We start from the raw sequence: 13,635 nt of genomic DNA on the forward strand, positions 1-13,635 counted from the left end.
AGTAATACAGCTACTAAATGGAATATTACATAGTGAATTATGTAGTGAATGATGGCAGAAAATCTTCATTCATATTGTCATTTTTATTTATTGGTTTAGTTTTGAGTAAGCGTGTGCTATATTTAATAATATCTTTAAGTCAATATTAAATATCTGTAAACAATATCCAGAGCTTACAGCAGTGACTAGAAAATATCCTGGACCCCTCTCTATGAGAGCAATTGGGCCATACCTACCAAAGCAAAGCCATGCCCACTATGTGACAAATCACTGAGCTCAGCACAACTTCACATGTCCTGAGGCCTTGCTTCAATCCCCAGCACCGACAAAATAATTTCTTCACTTTAATGCCGGGCGTGGTGACGCACGCTAAATCCCAGCATTCAGGAAATTGAGACGGAGGATCGAAGTTCACAGACAGCCTCAGCTACTTGGCGATGCCCTCTGCGACTTAGTGAGACCCTGTTTCAAAATAAAGAATAAAATATAGGGCAGGAAGTGTAGCTCGGAGGTAGAATGCCCCTGGGTTCCATTTCCAGACCCACAAAAAAATTAAAAAAAAAAAATTCTTCACTTTAGTTCTAAAAGTATTTTCATAAAAGAGTGTATTCTGGTCCCACCTCCTAAAATCTAGGAATGATAAAGTTAGTGAAAGAATAAGACTTCATTTTATCTGGGGAGATGTCTACAATACAATGGAAAGTAAATAAAGAAAAATCAGGAAGCTCAATTGTGGTTTTTCTAGGGGTAGCCCATTTCTACTAATCCAAAAATAGGGGAAAGCCTCATAATGGTAAACCTGCACATCCTCCTGTGAACAAGGAAAACACTGGCGCAGGACAATGAACTGGCGACATTTGTTTCTTAAGAAGACTGGATTCAAAGTGGGAGATGATTCAGCTTTTCTCTATACAGATCATTTAATTAGTACTAAACACTGACCAAGCAAATGCAGTTCTAGGAACTTAAATGTGTAAATGTAATCATGCAATTCTACATATATATGTGCAATGAAATTACAAAAGCGACTATAATATTTTTTAAAAACCTGTAGCCTAAAAAACGCCAGGCGTGGTGGCGCATGCTTGTAATCCCAGCATTCGGGAGGCTGAGACAGGAGGATCATGGTTTGGGGACAGCCCTAGCTACTTAGTGAGACCCTCTGCAACTCAGTGAGCCCTGTTTCAAAATAAAGAATAAAAAATAGGGCTGGGGGTATAGCTTGGAGGTAGAATTGCCCCTAGGTTCCATCCCCAGTACAGGAGGGGGGGAAAAAAAAGAACTGGCTATTTTTTAAATAAAAAAAATTATAAAGCTATATACTAATTTTTTTTTTTTTTGGTGTTACTGGGATTAAAACCAGGGGCATTCTATATCCTAGCTATACTCCCAACCCTGCATTATTTTTTATTTTGAAACAGTATCTCACCAATTGCAGAGGACCCCACAAGTTGTCAAGGCCAACCTGTGATCCTCCTGTCTCAGCCTCCCCAGTACTGGGATTACAAGCATGTGCCACCATGCCTGCTCATATATTGGAATATTGCTGCAGATCTAAGAATAGGGTTTTATTTGGTTTTATATACTAACACATAAGATGGTCAATACATACCAATTAAAAATTATTAACTGAAAAATGTGTGTCGCATGCTTCTATTCGTATTTTTTAAGCTTCAGTCAAAATATGACAATGAGAAGTTGGTGACACTTTGGTAAGTGAGACCTGGAGTCAAAGGAAACTTCTTAACACACCTTTATAATATTCATTACCAAACGTGTTATTTTTGTTAATTTTACTTAAAAACTTTTTAAGTCAGGCATGGTGGCACATGCCTGTAATTTCAGTACTTGGGAGGCTGAGACAGGAGTATCAAAGATTCAAGGACAGTCTCTGCAAGTAGTGAGATTCTTATCAACTAAGTGAGACTCTGTTTCAAAATAAAAATAAATTAGGGATAGGGGTGTAGCTGGGTTCAAAGGTTCAAACCCAGTGTCCCCCCACACATACCAAAAATAAATAAATAAATAAATAAATCATGCTGATAGAAATGGTGATTTTTTTCAAACTCTCCTTTTCCAACTAAGTCATCTTAGATTTACTTTATAATGCCCCTGGGGGGAAAAACACAAAGAAAAAAGTTGAACTAAGAATTTTAAAACTTGTTCAAGGTTAAATTGAATTATTCTCTTTATTTTTATGTATATTTGTACATTTCCATAATAGAAAGATTTTCAAGTGAAATCATTCTAAGAGCTCCCACCATATAAGACAGACAAGCAAAAGCTGGAGTGTAAGGCAGCAGTGGGGGCGCACAATGCTAGGCCTGCCTTGACCTTTGGTGACTCCAACGTCAAAGGAGGGCTCAGGGAGAGCCTAAACCCATCATCATCAACACCAACAACTTGGTGAATGCAGAGAACCTACCAACTGTATGGATTCCTCCCTGACCAATATGCAGAGAAAGACCCTAAAACAGCAATGAACATTCTGTGGGTGTTGTAGGTGGGGGCGAGGGTAAGCTCTATCAGTACATTTTCTTTTTTTTTTAAGGGGAAAGCTTATTTCTCAATGTCCATGAAGTATCACAGGCTGTACCAGTGGGCAATGCAGAGCCATCCCTGCCCTTCACGTTCAGGGACCCGGAGTACAACAGATAATCCAGAGAGCGCATGCTCACTGGAAAGGAGCACCGACAACATGCTAACGGTGCCACACTGGAAGGGCCACATCCTATGTGTGGCCTACAAGACTGAATTCCATCAAGAACCCAGAGCAAAGAAAGAACTGAACTTTCATCCCCCAAAAGACGTCAAGCAGTAGGAGGCAGCAATTACCTTCCTCTACCTTAAAAAAAAACTGTGAGGTAGACAGAACAGCTTTCATTTTTAAAGATGAGTACACAGAATTACAGAGTCATTAAATAGGAGGAGCAGGATTAGAATCTAAGTTTGTTGGCTCCAAAGCCAGGCTTCTTTTCTACCAAGCTACTTCCATCCTCTGGAAAATAACGTCTTAGGCCAGCAGCTTGGTAAGTTCCAACTGTGGTGTTCTCAGACCATTGTAGCTCACAATTCTGAAAGTTAAAAAAAAAAACAAAAAACAAGCAAGGTAGCTGTCAAGAAATTGCATTAATTATCATCCAGCAGTATACATACTGCAGTTAGGCAGGAAGCACCGAGACCTGATATACATGATCCTTAATGACATCCCAATCAACCAGTCCTACCCCTGAAAACAACCAGTCACATCTTTCCCCAGCTAAGAGGTTGCCAAGGGCATTCCTAAGAAAATCTGTCTACTACAGCAAACCTCTTCTCTCAAGGTGTGTTAAACTTCTGACACTAGAAATCAGGGGGAATTTGTTTTAATCAAAAAATGACAGTTGCCAAGGTGGGAGTTGTCATACAGCCTGGTGACTAGAGCACTGGTTTTGCAGTTCTCCAGATCTAGGTTCATAACCCAGTTCTGCCACTTAAATAAATGTGTAGCCTCAGTCAAGTCAACTCAATCCTCTGACTTCTCCAAACAAAATCATATAAGAAAACCCAGTGCCAAGAGCTTTTTTTTTTTTTTTTTTTTTTTTTGCGTGTCTGGGGATGGAACCCAGGGGCATTTGACCTCGGAGCTACACCCCCTACCCTATTTTTTATTTATTTTGAAACCAGTTCTCACTTAGTTGCAAAGGGCCTCACTAAGTAGCTGAGGTTGTCCGCGGACTGTGATCCTCCGGTCTCAGCCTCCCAAATGCTGGGGTTACAAGCATGCGCCACCACGCCGGGCCCAAGAGCCCATTTATAAAGAAAGAAGGTAGGAGAACAGGTGTGGTAGTACACACCTAATCCCAGTACCTGAAAGGCTGAGACAGGAAGGTGGCAGATTTGGGGACAGTCCTACCAACTTATCAAGGTTTTCAGCAACTTAGTGAGACCCAGTTCCCAAATGAAAAATAAAATAGGGCTGGGGTATATAGCTTGGAGGTAGAGGTAGAATGCTCCTGGGTTGAATCCTCAGGAAAGGGAGAGAGGGGGAGAAGAGAAGGGGCAGGGGGAGGGAGAGGGGAGAGAAAATTAGTTATTAATATAAATATTAATTTCATGCCATTGATTTGGCCTTAGCAAATCAATACTCTTCGTACACTGAACTCCTGATTATCTGATGTAACAACCAATTGGTTGAATCTGGATATATGAGACAAAAGAAATATCGACTGGACTCAGCTGGGTTCAAAGATAACCAGACATTCTGGTTTGGCTGTTTAAAATATGTATGGTGTTAGTCTAGTTTAAACTGGTTTACGCCATTTCAAGGGCACATACAGGTTTGGCTAACTTCACAGTTTTATCGCACACTTACACACATGCACAGGAACATAGGAGTTCAGTCTGGATTTCAATTCACAGGTCGGCTTGTTTCACAAGCTCCTTGAGAGCAGGGTACAAGTCTCTATTATTCCTATTTTATTTTATTTTATTTTTGTAGTACTGGAGATTGAATCCAGGGGCATTCTACCTGAGCAATACCCCCAGCTCTATTTTTTATTCTTTATTTTTGAAACACAGTCTCACTAAGTTATGGAGGGCCTCACTAACCAGCTGAAGCTGGCTGTGAGCCTACGATTCTCTTCTCTCAGTCTATTATTCCATATATGTGCAGCAGCAGCAGCAGCAGCAGAGGCCCTGGCACATACCAATTGTTCAGTCAATAGTCCTGAAATAAAGTTAGTAGGAATGGGTTCAAAAGTGCTCATTTTGACTGTTTTATCCCCAAAGAATTTGCAGATTTTTCTGTTTTCAATAATGACTAGATAAACTACAAATTAGACATCGGAAGTTATGATATAACTCTAGAAAAGTGGCATTCCAATATAGAGGGGGAGGAAAACAGTTTGGGAATGGAGCAAATGTGGGGTCCAAATGCCTGCTCTACCACTTCACAGTTTTGTAAACAGTTACTAAGTCAGTAAGGTACATCATCTCAGCTTAGTATCCAGTCAGAAAAACAGGGGTAAGAACTTCTACCTCACAGATTGTCCGACACATAATATGTGTGAAGCACCATGTAAAATCAGAGACAGTAACTTTTATATTTTTAAGTCTCTGCTATTCCATCTCCCTCTCACAGACGGCAAAACTGAAGAGAGTTAATTAGGCCAAAAGGCAACTACTATTTTCACTTCTGCTTTTTCAGTTATATTTTAGCCATATAGACAAGCCAGTGGGCTAAAATTGCAACTATCAGAGAGTCCAGTATGACCATTTTAAGGAGGGCCGGTCCTTCCATAACTCCACAACCCAATCCAAGTCAACTGGTCTCTTTCCTCTTCCGGGAAACTGTTCCTTCTCTTCTTAGGCCAGCTAACATCACTTTGCCAAGAGGTGTACAATGTCAAGTCATCTTTGTGATAAACCAAAGATGTAGTCAAGCATCAAGCATTCTTTGAAACCCTGAATTAAAACACTAAATTGTAGCACTGTTTGGAGAATGAAGTGGAGGGGAGAATGGTGGTATTATTAAAATATACAAAGCAAAAACAAAGGACAGAGGGGTATGGCTAAGTAAGTGGTAGTACTTGCCTAGCATTCTCAAGGCCCTAGGTTCCATTCCCAGTAAAACACACATAAACACACACGCCTAATTAAATTAAAAAAAAAAAAACCCAGGGGAATTAAAAGCCATGTCTACATTTTTACTTAAAATAATAATGCATAAAACAAATGAGTAGAGAAGCTATGTACTTAATTCATTTTCATTTTATCATGCTGCATATGCTCTGATATAGAGAGTTAAATGAAAAAGCACAAGTAAACAAAACTATACACAGTTCTAAAGACAATGTTGCTCCATTCACTGAAATTAGGTTCAGTGAAGGCAATTATTTCCATTTTTTTTTTCTCTTAAATGACTTTTACTGGGAGAGATGAGTCAAAGAACCTTTAAGGCATTTTTTCCATGTTCAACAAGGTAGGAACCCACACTTCCTCCCACATACCCCACCTCAGAGAATCTACAACATTGTTCCTAAAACATATCAATGATGCCTTTTATCAGCCAATTATTTTAAACTGAATGCATTAAAAAGAACCAGTACTTTAAGACAACAACTACAATTCTTCCCCTATTTAAATTTCCAGTTCTAGAAAAAACAGCTTCACTAAAAAATCAACTGTACCATTTAAGTTACCATTTTCAGAAAAGAGACAAAAATGTAACATTTTTATAATGCAAATATCCACTGCACAGCACCATGGAGCTCACATGCAATACTGTCTGCCACTTCAGTAACATTTTTGCTAAAGTTATATTACATTCAAGGAAGCTGCTTTTCCCAAGATAAATACACAGCACATTCACTGCAACACTCAATTCCTAGATCTCTTAAGACTTGTAACCTACCTTCCTACAGAGTCCAAAGACAACTAGAACTCACATCAAAATCACTCTCCAGCTATTGTGTTATTGCGGTTCCAGTAGTGCTTTCTAAAGAAAGCAATTTGAATCAATAACCACACTAATGCTAAACAGAATAGTTGCCAGTAAGTAAATAAAATGCCCAATCCTGATACAAAAGAAAATTCCCCCCTCCTAGCTCACAACTTCATTTTTAGACTGTAAACATGAATAGAAAGATCATATTAGAACAGTGAAGCCCCCATGCTGTCAGTGACATCCCTCCAGTGCATTTACTCATTTTACCATTTTCCTAAAACGGCATCTCAATTGAATGCCAGGAATATTGCTTTTCAAAGAAAAATATATCAAAATTTTTGGAATATGCAGTGATGAAAACTAATTGCTACTTATACCAACTTAATTAAAGACATACTTTCTCTAAACAGAGCTTCACAATGTTTTGGCCTTGGCTCTCTTAGAAGCCATCCCAACAGAAGGTCACCAGCTGCACTCCTACTAACAGTTTTATCCTGAGCTACCCCACCCCACCCAACCCATCCCCAAAAGTATTTACTTTTATCTGTGGAATTCTCTGCCAGCCTCAGCCTGGAAAACTGGGTGGACCCTTAGGACAGGTACCAGATGTGGCCGTTGGGAGGTGGCCCAAACTGAAGATTATTGGCAGCATGACGCTGAGATCTTTATAAACTTCAATTTGGGGCCTTGCAACACTAGTGAGTCTCTCCCCCCACTTTAAAAAAGGGGGGGAAAGAGTGAACCAAAAGTATGAGTTTCAAAATAGAGAAATCACCACTTTAATTATAAAACCCTCCCAACTCAACCAAGAACCATTAAAGGTAGCCAAATGGAAATGTCAGGGGGTTTTGTCATGTGCATAGCTATTAAACATGAGAATCACAAGTTTGGGGGGGGGTTAAAAGCAGGAGCAGAAAAAAGGGAGCAGGACAGGGCCCAGCCGAAGACCCGCTTGCTCAAAAGGGCCCCTGGTACTAACTCCTCCGTGTGGGGAACCCAGGCTGGAGGAAAGCAGAGGGTTACACAGAACATTTAGCAGACTTAACATTGGATTAAACACACTACTGCAAGTTTCAACAAATGTTCATGGCATACGTAAAAACACATTTACAACAAGAAAGAAGAGAGGCACCTGGAGACATCTGACACTGGGCATGCTCTGCAGGCAACTCAGTGCGCACATGCTCTCTACCAGGTTGGCGCAGCCTAGCCACAAAGACCTTGGCACAGAACACTGCAGGATGACAAAAAGGAAGGAAGAGAAGAAGCAGTTAGAGGCCGCAACAAATCACTCCTTCACACAGGCAACTTGAATGTTAGTTGGGGTAGGGGCACCCGTGGTGATCTGGAGGTCAGGAATGGTCCTGGCAGCTGACTGGACCCTTGGGAGAGGGCCCCATTATATCCTATGGAGAGGTTTCTGCTGCCAGCCACTAATTTCTCAGGATATAGTGAACAGAATAAAGAGGCAGAGAGAAAACATTTAAATTAAAACCCACTAAAGGAAATGATGAGTTTTTAGTACAAAACAAGATTAGTGGTACAATTTTGACTCTAAGTTCATAAAAGTAACCGTTTCTGGTCTGTGTTATATAATCATAACTGCCATCATTGCTCAAGAACCTATTATGTACCAGGCACTTTAAAGGTGTTCCCTAGTCATCGCACCATAGTATAAGGAAACTGAGGCTCAGAAGTTAAGTGATTTGCACAAGGACACACAGCAAAGGAGGGGAGAGTCAGGATCTTTAACTTCAGTTTGTTGGCTACCAAAACCCACATTCTTTCCACAAGACCAAGATGCCTATTTTAGAAACTTTAATTTGCCCAACTTTTATCCTGTGAGTATGGTTTAGTAATTCCCTAAAGTAAAACTACAGGAAACCTAGAGAACAAGGCAAAGGGAACAAGAAAGATGAGTGATAGATTGATAGACACGGGCAATAAAAGTGCTGCTTAAAACACATCTGACTTGCGGGCGTGGTGGTGCACACTTGTAATCCCAGCATTTGGGAGGCTGAGACAGGAGGATCGCAGTTTGCCGTTGGCCTCAGCTGACCTCAGCTACTTAGTGAGGGCCTTTGCAACTCAGTTTCAAAATAAAGAATAAAAAATAAGGCTGGGGATATAGCTTGAAGGTAGAATGTCCCTGGGTTCCATCCCTAGTACAAAAAAAAAAAAAAAAAAATCTGACTTGCAGCAGCAGCATCTCTTCCTTCCTAAAGAAAAACTTCAGAATCATGATTTTTGTTTTGGACTTCATGCACAAAGTTCATTTGACACGACTAACAATTAAAACTTATTTCACTTGGCCTGCCTTCACATCTTTTACTTTAAAACTTGCTGGTTTAAAGGAATTTAAAAAGTAAAATTATAAAAACAAGTACATATTTTATAGCTAATAATTAATAGTCATCAGACTAATCGTAGCATTTAATAAATACAATAGCAAAAATCAATAATCATGCAAAGAAAAAAAAACTGAGCCGGGCATGGTGGTGCACACTTATAATCCCAGTACTCAGGAGGCTGAGACAGGAGAATAGCGCAGGTTCGAATCCAGCTACTTAGTGAGGCTCTCAGCAACTTAGTGAGACTCTGTTTCCAAATAAAATATAAAAACTAGGTCTGGGGGTGTAGCCTGAAGGTAAAAAGCCCCTAGGTTCCATCCCCAGTACCAAAAACAAAACAAAACAAAAAAACCTGAAAGTGGGTATTTGGAGTTAAATCAATTACTGCAAAAATCTCTGACCCATGTTCATAAATTTCTCATGCTAGCTATAATTAGGATGGTCAAACATCTTGATTTGCTCTAGACATTCCTGATTTATACTTATTGTCCCAACAAAACTTTCACTCTCAAAGAGTTCTGGTTGGGGGGATAAATTCTTTGATTATACCAACTATAATATAAAGATAGTTTTGCTTGAAATCAGATGGACTTGGATTCCTATAACTGGCAATTGCCAATTACTAGTTACAGCTCACCCAGAATTATAAAGAAGACTCAGAATGTTTAGAAAAGGTGTTTGGTTTTTTTTTTTTTTTTTTTTTGTGGTACTGCTTGGAAACAGGGTCTCCTAAGGCAGCGCGCATGGCTGGCTTCGAACCTGCGCGATCCTCCTCCTGTCTCTGCCTCCCAAGTGCGGGGATTACAAGCGTGCGCCACCACACCCGGCTCTAGAAAAGGTGTTTTAAAGAATACAAAAAATCAGAGGAACTGAATGGAATAAAAAAATAAATAAGCAGCTCTCCGGCAACAATGAAACACCACACATTTCCAATATGAGCATTTACTCCAAAGTTTTCAAAGCCAGACCTTATCAAGCCAGTTATACAGCAACAGTGTATCACCGCCCCGGGGAACATACACTTTTTTTTTTTTTTCCTGTATGGGGGATTGAACCTAGGGGCATTCTACCTCCGAGTGACACCTCCAGCCTGGTTTTTCATTCTTTATTTTGAAACAGGGTCTCTCTGAGTTGCAGAGGGCCTAAGCAGCTGAGGCTGTCCTGGAACCGAGATCCTCCTCAGCCTCCCAAATGCTGGGATCCCAAGTGTAATCATGTAATTACCACCATGCCTTGCTCCAGGCACATATACTTTGCTGTCCCAACAGCTTCATGTCATAGAATGACTACAGAAAAGATGCTGAATACAGTTTTGTATAATATAACAAAGGTAGGTGCCATTTATTGACCTGTTATTTGCAAGCCAGCTGACATGGCACATCTTCACATAATCCCTAACGAGATTATTTCATGTTATTGATGAGAAAACAAGAGCCAGGAAAGGAGAGCTTGATTTGCTAAAATAGCAACTCATCCAAGGGAACAAGGGCTGATGGCAGAGTTAGCACTTCAAATTTATCTTGTCTGATTCCACTACAATAAGCTCTCTATCCAGAGGTATTCTAGCACAGTCCTATTCAAAGAATATTTTTATCAACAAGCCTCAGATGGGGATAGGCAGAGAAAAGGCCCAAGACATCACACATTTCTATTATGTGAATTATTTAACTTAAATAAACTCCCAATATCCTTATTGTTCCATTTAGTTTCCTTTTTGGAATCTTTACAGTTATCGAATCACAGAACCACTTAGATCCCCAGGACAGAGTTTAAGGATTACACCTGTACTCAGCAACTAATATCAAAGTAACCGCAAAGTTCAAATGCAATCAATTTTCATTTATTCAGTACAGTCGGTTCCTTCTGCAAGGTTTAACATATTTGTCTCAAAGGGAAATCCTGATTATTCTGCCAATAACTTGGGATCTAAAACTTTTTTAGGATATTTTTTCACATTCAATAAATCAAAATCTAATACACTAAGAACTGGAAAAAAAAACACTTAAAAACCATTATATCTGACTTTCTACCCATGACTGTGGGTTAGAGATCAAAAAACTTCAACTAAAGCCCAAAGATGAAAAAAATTACCCGTCCAAGGTTTTCTATCCTCTAATGATCTACTTAATACTTATTAACACATGAAAAATAAAAAACTTTCTTGGAATTTAATATCAAAATATTAATGGTTCATTACAAGTTTTATATTTTAAAGCTGGATATTGAACTTTTATTTCAGGCAAAGATTTTTACAGAACTTTCAAAAGGTATGATTTTCAAGAGTTTATACAATGGGCACAGTGGCACATGTCTGTAATTCCAGTGAGTCAGGAAGTTAAGGCAGAAGAACCACAAAGTCAGCATAGGCAACTTAGCAAGACTGCCTCAAAATAAAAAATAAAAAGGCTGGTATATAATTCAGTGGTAGAGCCCCCCAGATTTGAACCCCAGTACTGAAGGAAAAAAAGAATTTTTGATAATAGTCATGGCAAATACTGTATAAAGAATGATATCAGTATTTACTGAAGGCCTATTACATGCTAGCACCATGCTGAAGTGATATTGTTTCATTTTTATAATAATCCTACACAATAGGCATTCAAAAGAAGAATACAAAGAGATGAAGCAATTTACTTATCCAAAATCACAAAGTGCTGGGTTGGACCGGACTGATTTAAATCCGGTGACCAGGGGCAAAGTTCTTCATTAGTTCCATAGCTTACACTATTTGCTTCAGATCAGAATATACAGAGACGGCCTAGCTTGATCCTAAGCCGTCGCCCAAGCTGAAATTTTGATGCAAGAACAAATTTACAATCAAGAGGTCTCAACTCTCAACGTGCCAGGTCTGGGTCCTGGTGGTTTCTATTTAGTAAAAGTATAGATAATGGTAGTTAAAATGTATTATCATTGCTCTTCTGTCACATTCAACTACCCTGGGGCTATGCGACCGAGTACATTGCTGGAAAATATTCTTTACTCAACAGAAAATGCCATTCTAGGAAACATACCCATCCTTTAATAGGAAACTCTATACATGCTGTTCTAAATAAGACTCCTTTTATCTAATGGGCCAGGAAGACATTGATTCAATTTGAAAATAATGTATAAAAATAAAAGTTCCACATTCATCAAACTAAGATCATTAAAATCCAGCTAGAACCACAGCACTGATTGATCCTTGGAGCTTCTAATTTTAAATTTAGGTACTTAGTTGGAAATCCATGTTGATTCTTCTGGAATGAACTATAATCAATCATTCTTTACCTAAGTAATGAAAAGATATCTTCATATTAGCTACATTCACAATGTAGATTGTCTTCCTTTTCTTTTCTTTTTCTCTCTTTTCTCAGACTCTCTTTATCTAATCTAACAGTAGTCTGTTGATCTTTAAGTTTCTGGACCATCATCTTACTGTTAAAATACCTCTAAGAAACTTACCCTGAAACAGTGGGTATTTACCAATTTTTAGAAATACTAGTTGACCTACTATTAGGCCTCTTTCCTCCTGAGACTTCAGCCTGGAGCTTAGGAGTTACGCAAGAGGATTCTTATAAGGGCAGAAATTTTCAAAGATTCATTTGTTATAATTTCTTATTAAACTACTTGTAATGACCAGTATTTTAATTTAGGACTGTTCACAGAAAATAGAAAATTATTAATTCTGGGTTCTGGTATTAAAAACAAATACCTATTTGATTGGTTATATTTGCAAGTTCTAGAACCAAAGAAAATAACATCAGTCAAGGAAGCCAATAGTGTTTATTAACTTTGCCATATCCACTGTACATTCAAAAACCAAAATCAGGACCTTCCTGCAGAAAAACACTCTAAGTCAGTAAGTGCAAGAAGAATAAACTTCTGGCATTTTTCAGAAGCTAAAAGTGTTATTAAAAGAGGTAGGAGGGAAATATCCTAGGCTCTCATTCTATTGCCATAGGAACCACAAATCAAAGGGAAAAATGGTTGAAGGCACCTTGCTTTCTGATTGGCTGGCTTGAAGAAATAACTTACAAAAGACTAACCTCACTATGTTTCTAGATGAGATTGTTTTGAATCTCCTGCCCTGATTCCTTCTCAAAGAGGCAATTCTTGAAATGCTACCCACAGAAGTATTTTATGTTAATCATCTAATGTTACTCTGATTTAGAAATCAGATTATAGGATTTCTATAGCCCCCTCCCAAATCCTTTTTATTAAAGTACTTCCCACAGAATCATTACCAGCTTCTTATATCATCATGTTTGAGATAAGCAACTTGAGCATCTTAAATACTATTCCATTCAACAAAAAACTTATGTGAATTTATGTATATCTATACAAAGAAAAGCAATTAATACACATCTCTCTATCCTCCAGAAGCTCATAGGAGGGAATCTCAAAAATATAGTGTAAAGCCGGGCGTGGTGGCGCACGCTTGTAATCCCCGCGCTTGGGAGGCAGAGACAGGAGGATCGCGCAGGTTCGAAGCCAGCCGCACGCGCTGGTTTAGGAGACCCTGTTTCCAAAATGAAAATGTAAAAAATAGGTCTGGAAGTGTAGCCCGGAGGTAGAAGGGCTTCCAGGAACCCCAGTACCACCAAAAAAAAAAAAAGTATATATATATATAGTGTAAATACACATACACATACTAAGACATGCGCAGACACACACTCCACAGAAGGACAACCCACCTAAGAGTAGGAGGCCTGAGCTAAGCTATAAAGGATTAGTAGGAGGCAGCCAGGGATGAAATAGAAAGAAATTCCGAGCCAAATAAAGAGCATAAGCAAAGCCAAAGAACCAAGAAATGATACAGCCTATGTATGCAAGGATCTGCAACTGATTTAGCATTAGATATTTCACCATGAGATGAAA

General features: G+C 39.0%; 1 protein-coding gene across 5 annotated transcripts in view; it reads right to left on the reverse strand.

The window, feature by feature from the left end:
• FBXW11 (F-box and WD repeat domain containing 11) overlaps window positions 1-13,635 on the reverse strand; it is a gene marked incomplete at both ends in the record, with an annotated part of 123,325 nt that overhangs the window by 70,597 nt on the left and 39,093 nt on the right. For 3 of the 5 annotated variants that reach the window (XM_080698894.1, XM_080698893.1, XM_080698892.1), the window contains one exon: window positions 7,560-7,661. The exons of the other annotated variants lie outside the window; for them this stretch is intronic. In XM_080698894.1, coding sequence (XP_080555020.1) covers window positions 7,560-7,661 — 102 coding nt within the window. The remainder of the gene's footprint in view (window positions 1-7,559; window positions 7,662-13,635) is intronic. 5 annotated transcript variants of the gene reach the window in all.

The sequence above is a fragment of the Muscardinus avellanarius genome, assembly GCF_963383645.1.
Source record: "Muscardinus avellanarius genome assembly, chromosome: 7".
Classification (NCBI taxonomy): domain Eukaryota; kingdom Metazoa; phylum Chordata; class Mammalia; order Rodentia; family Gliridae; genus Muscardinus; species Muscardinus avellanarius.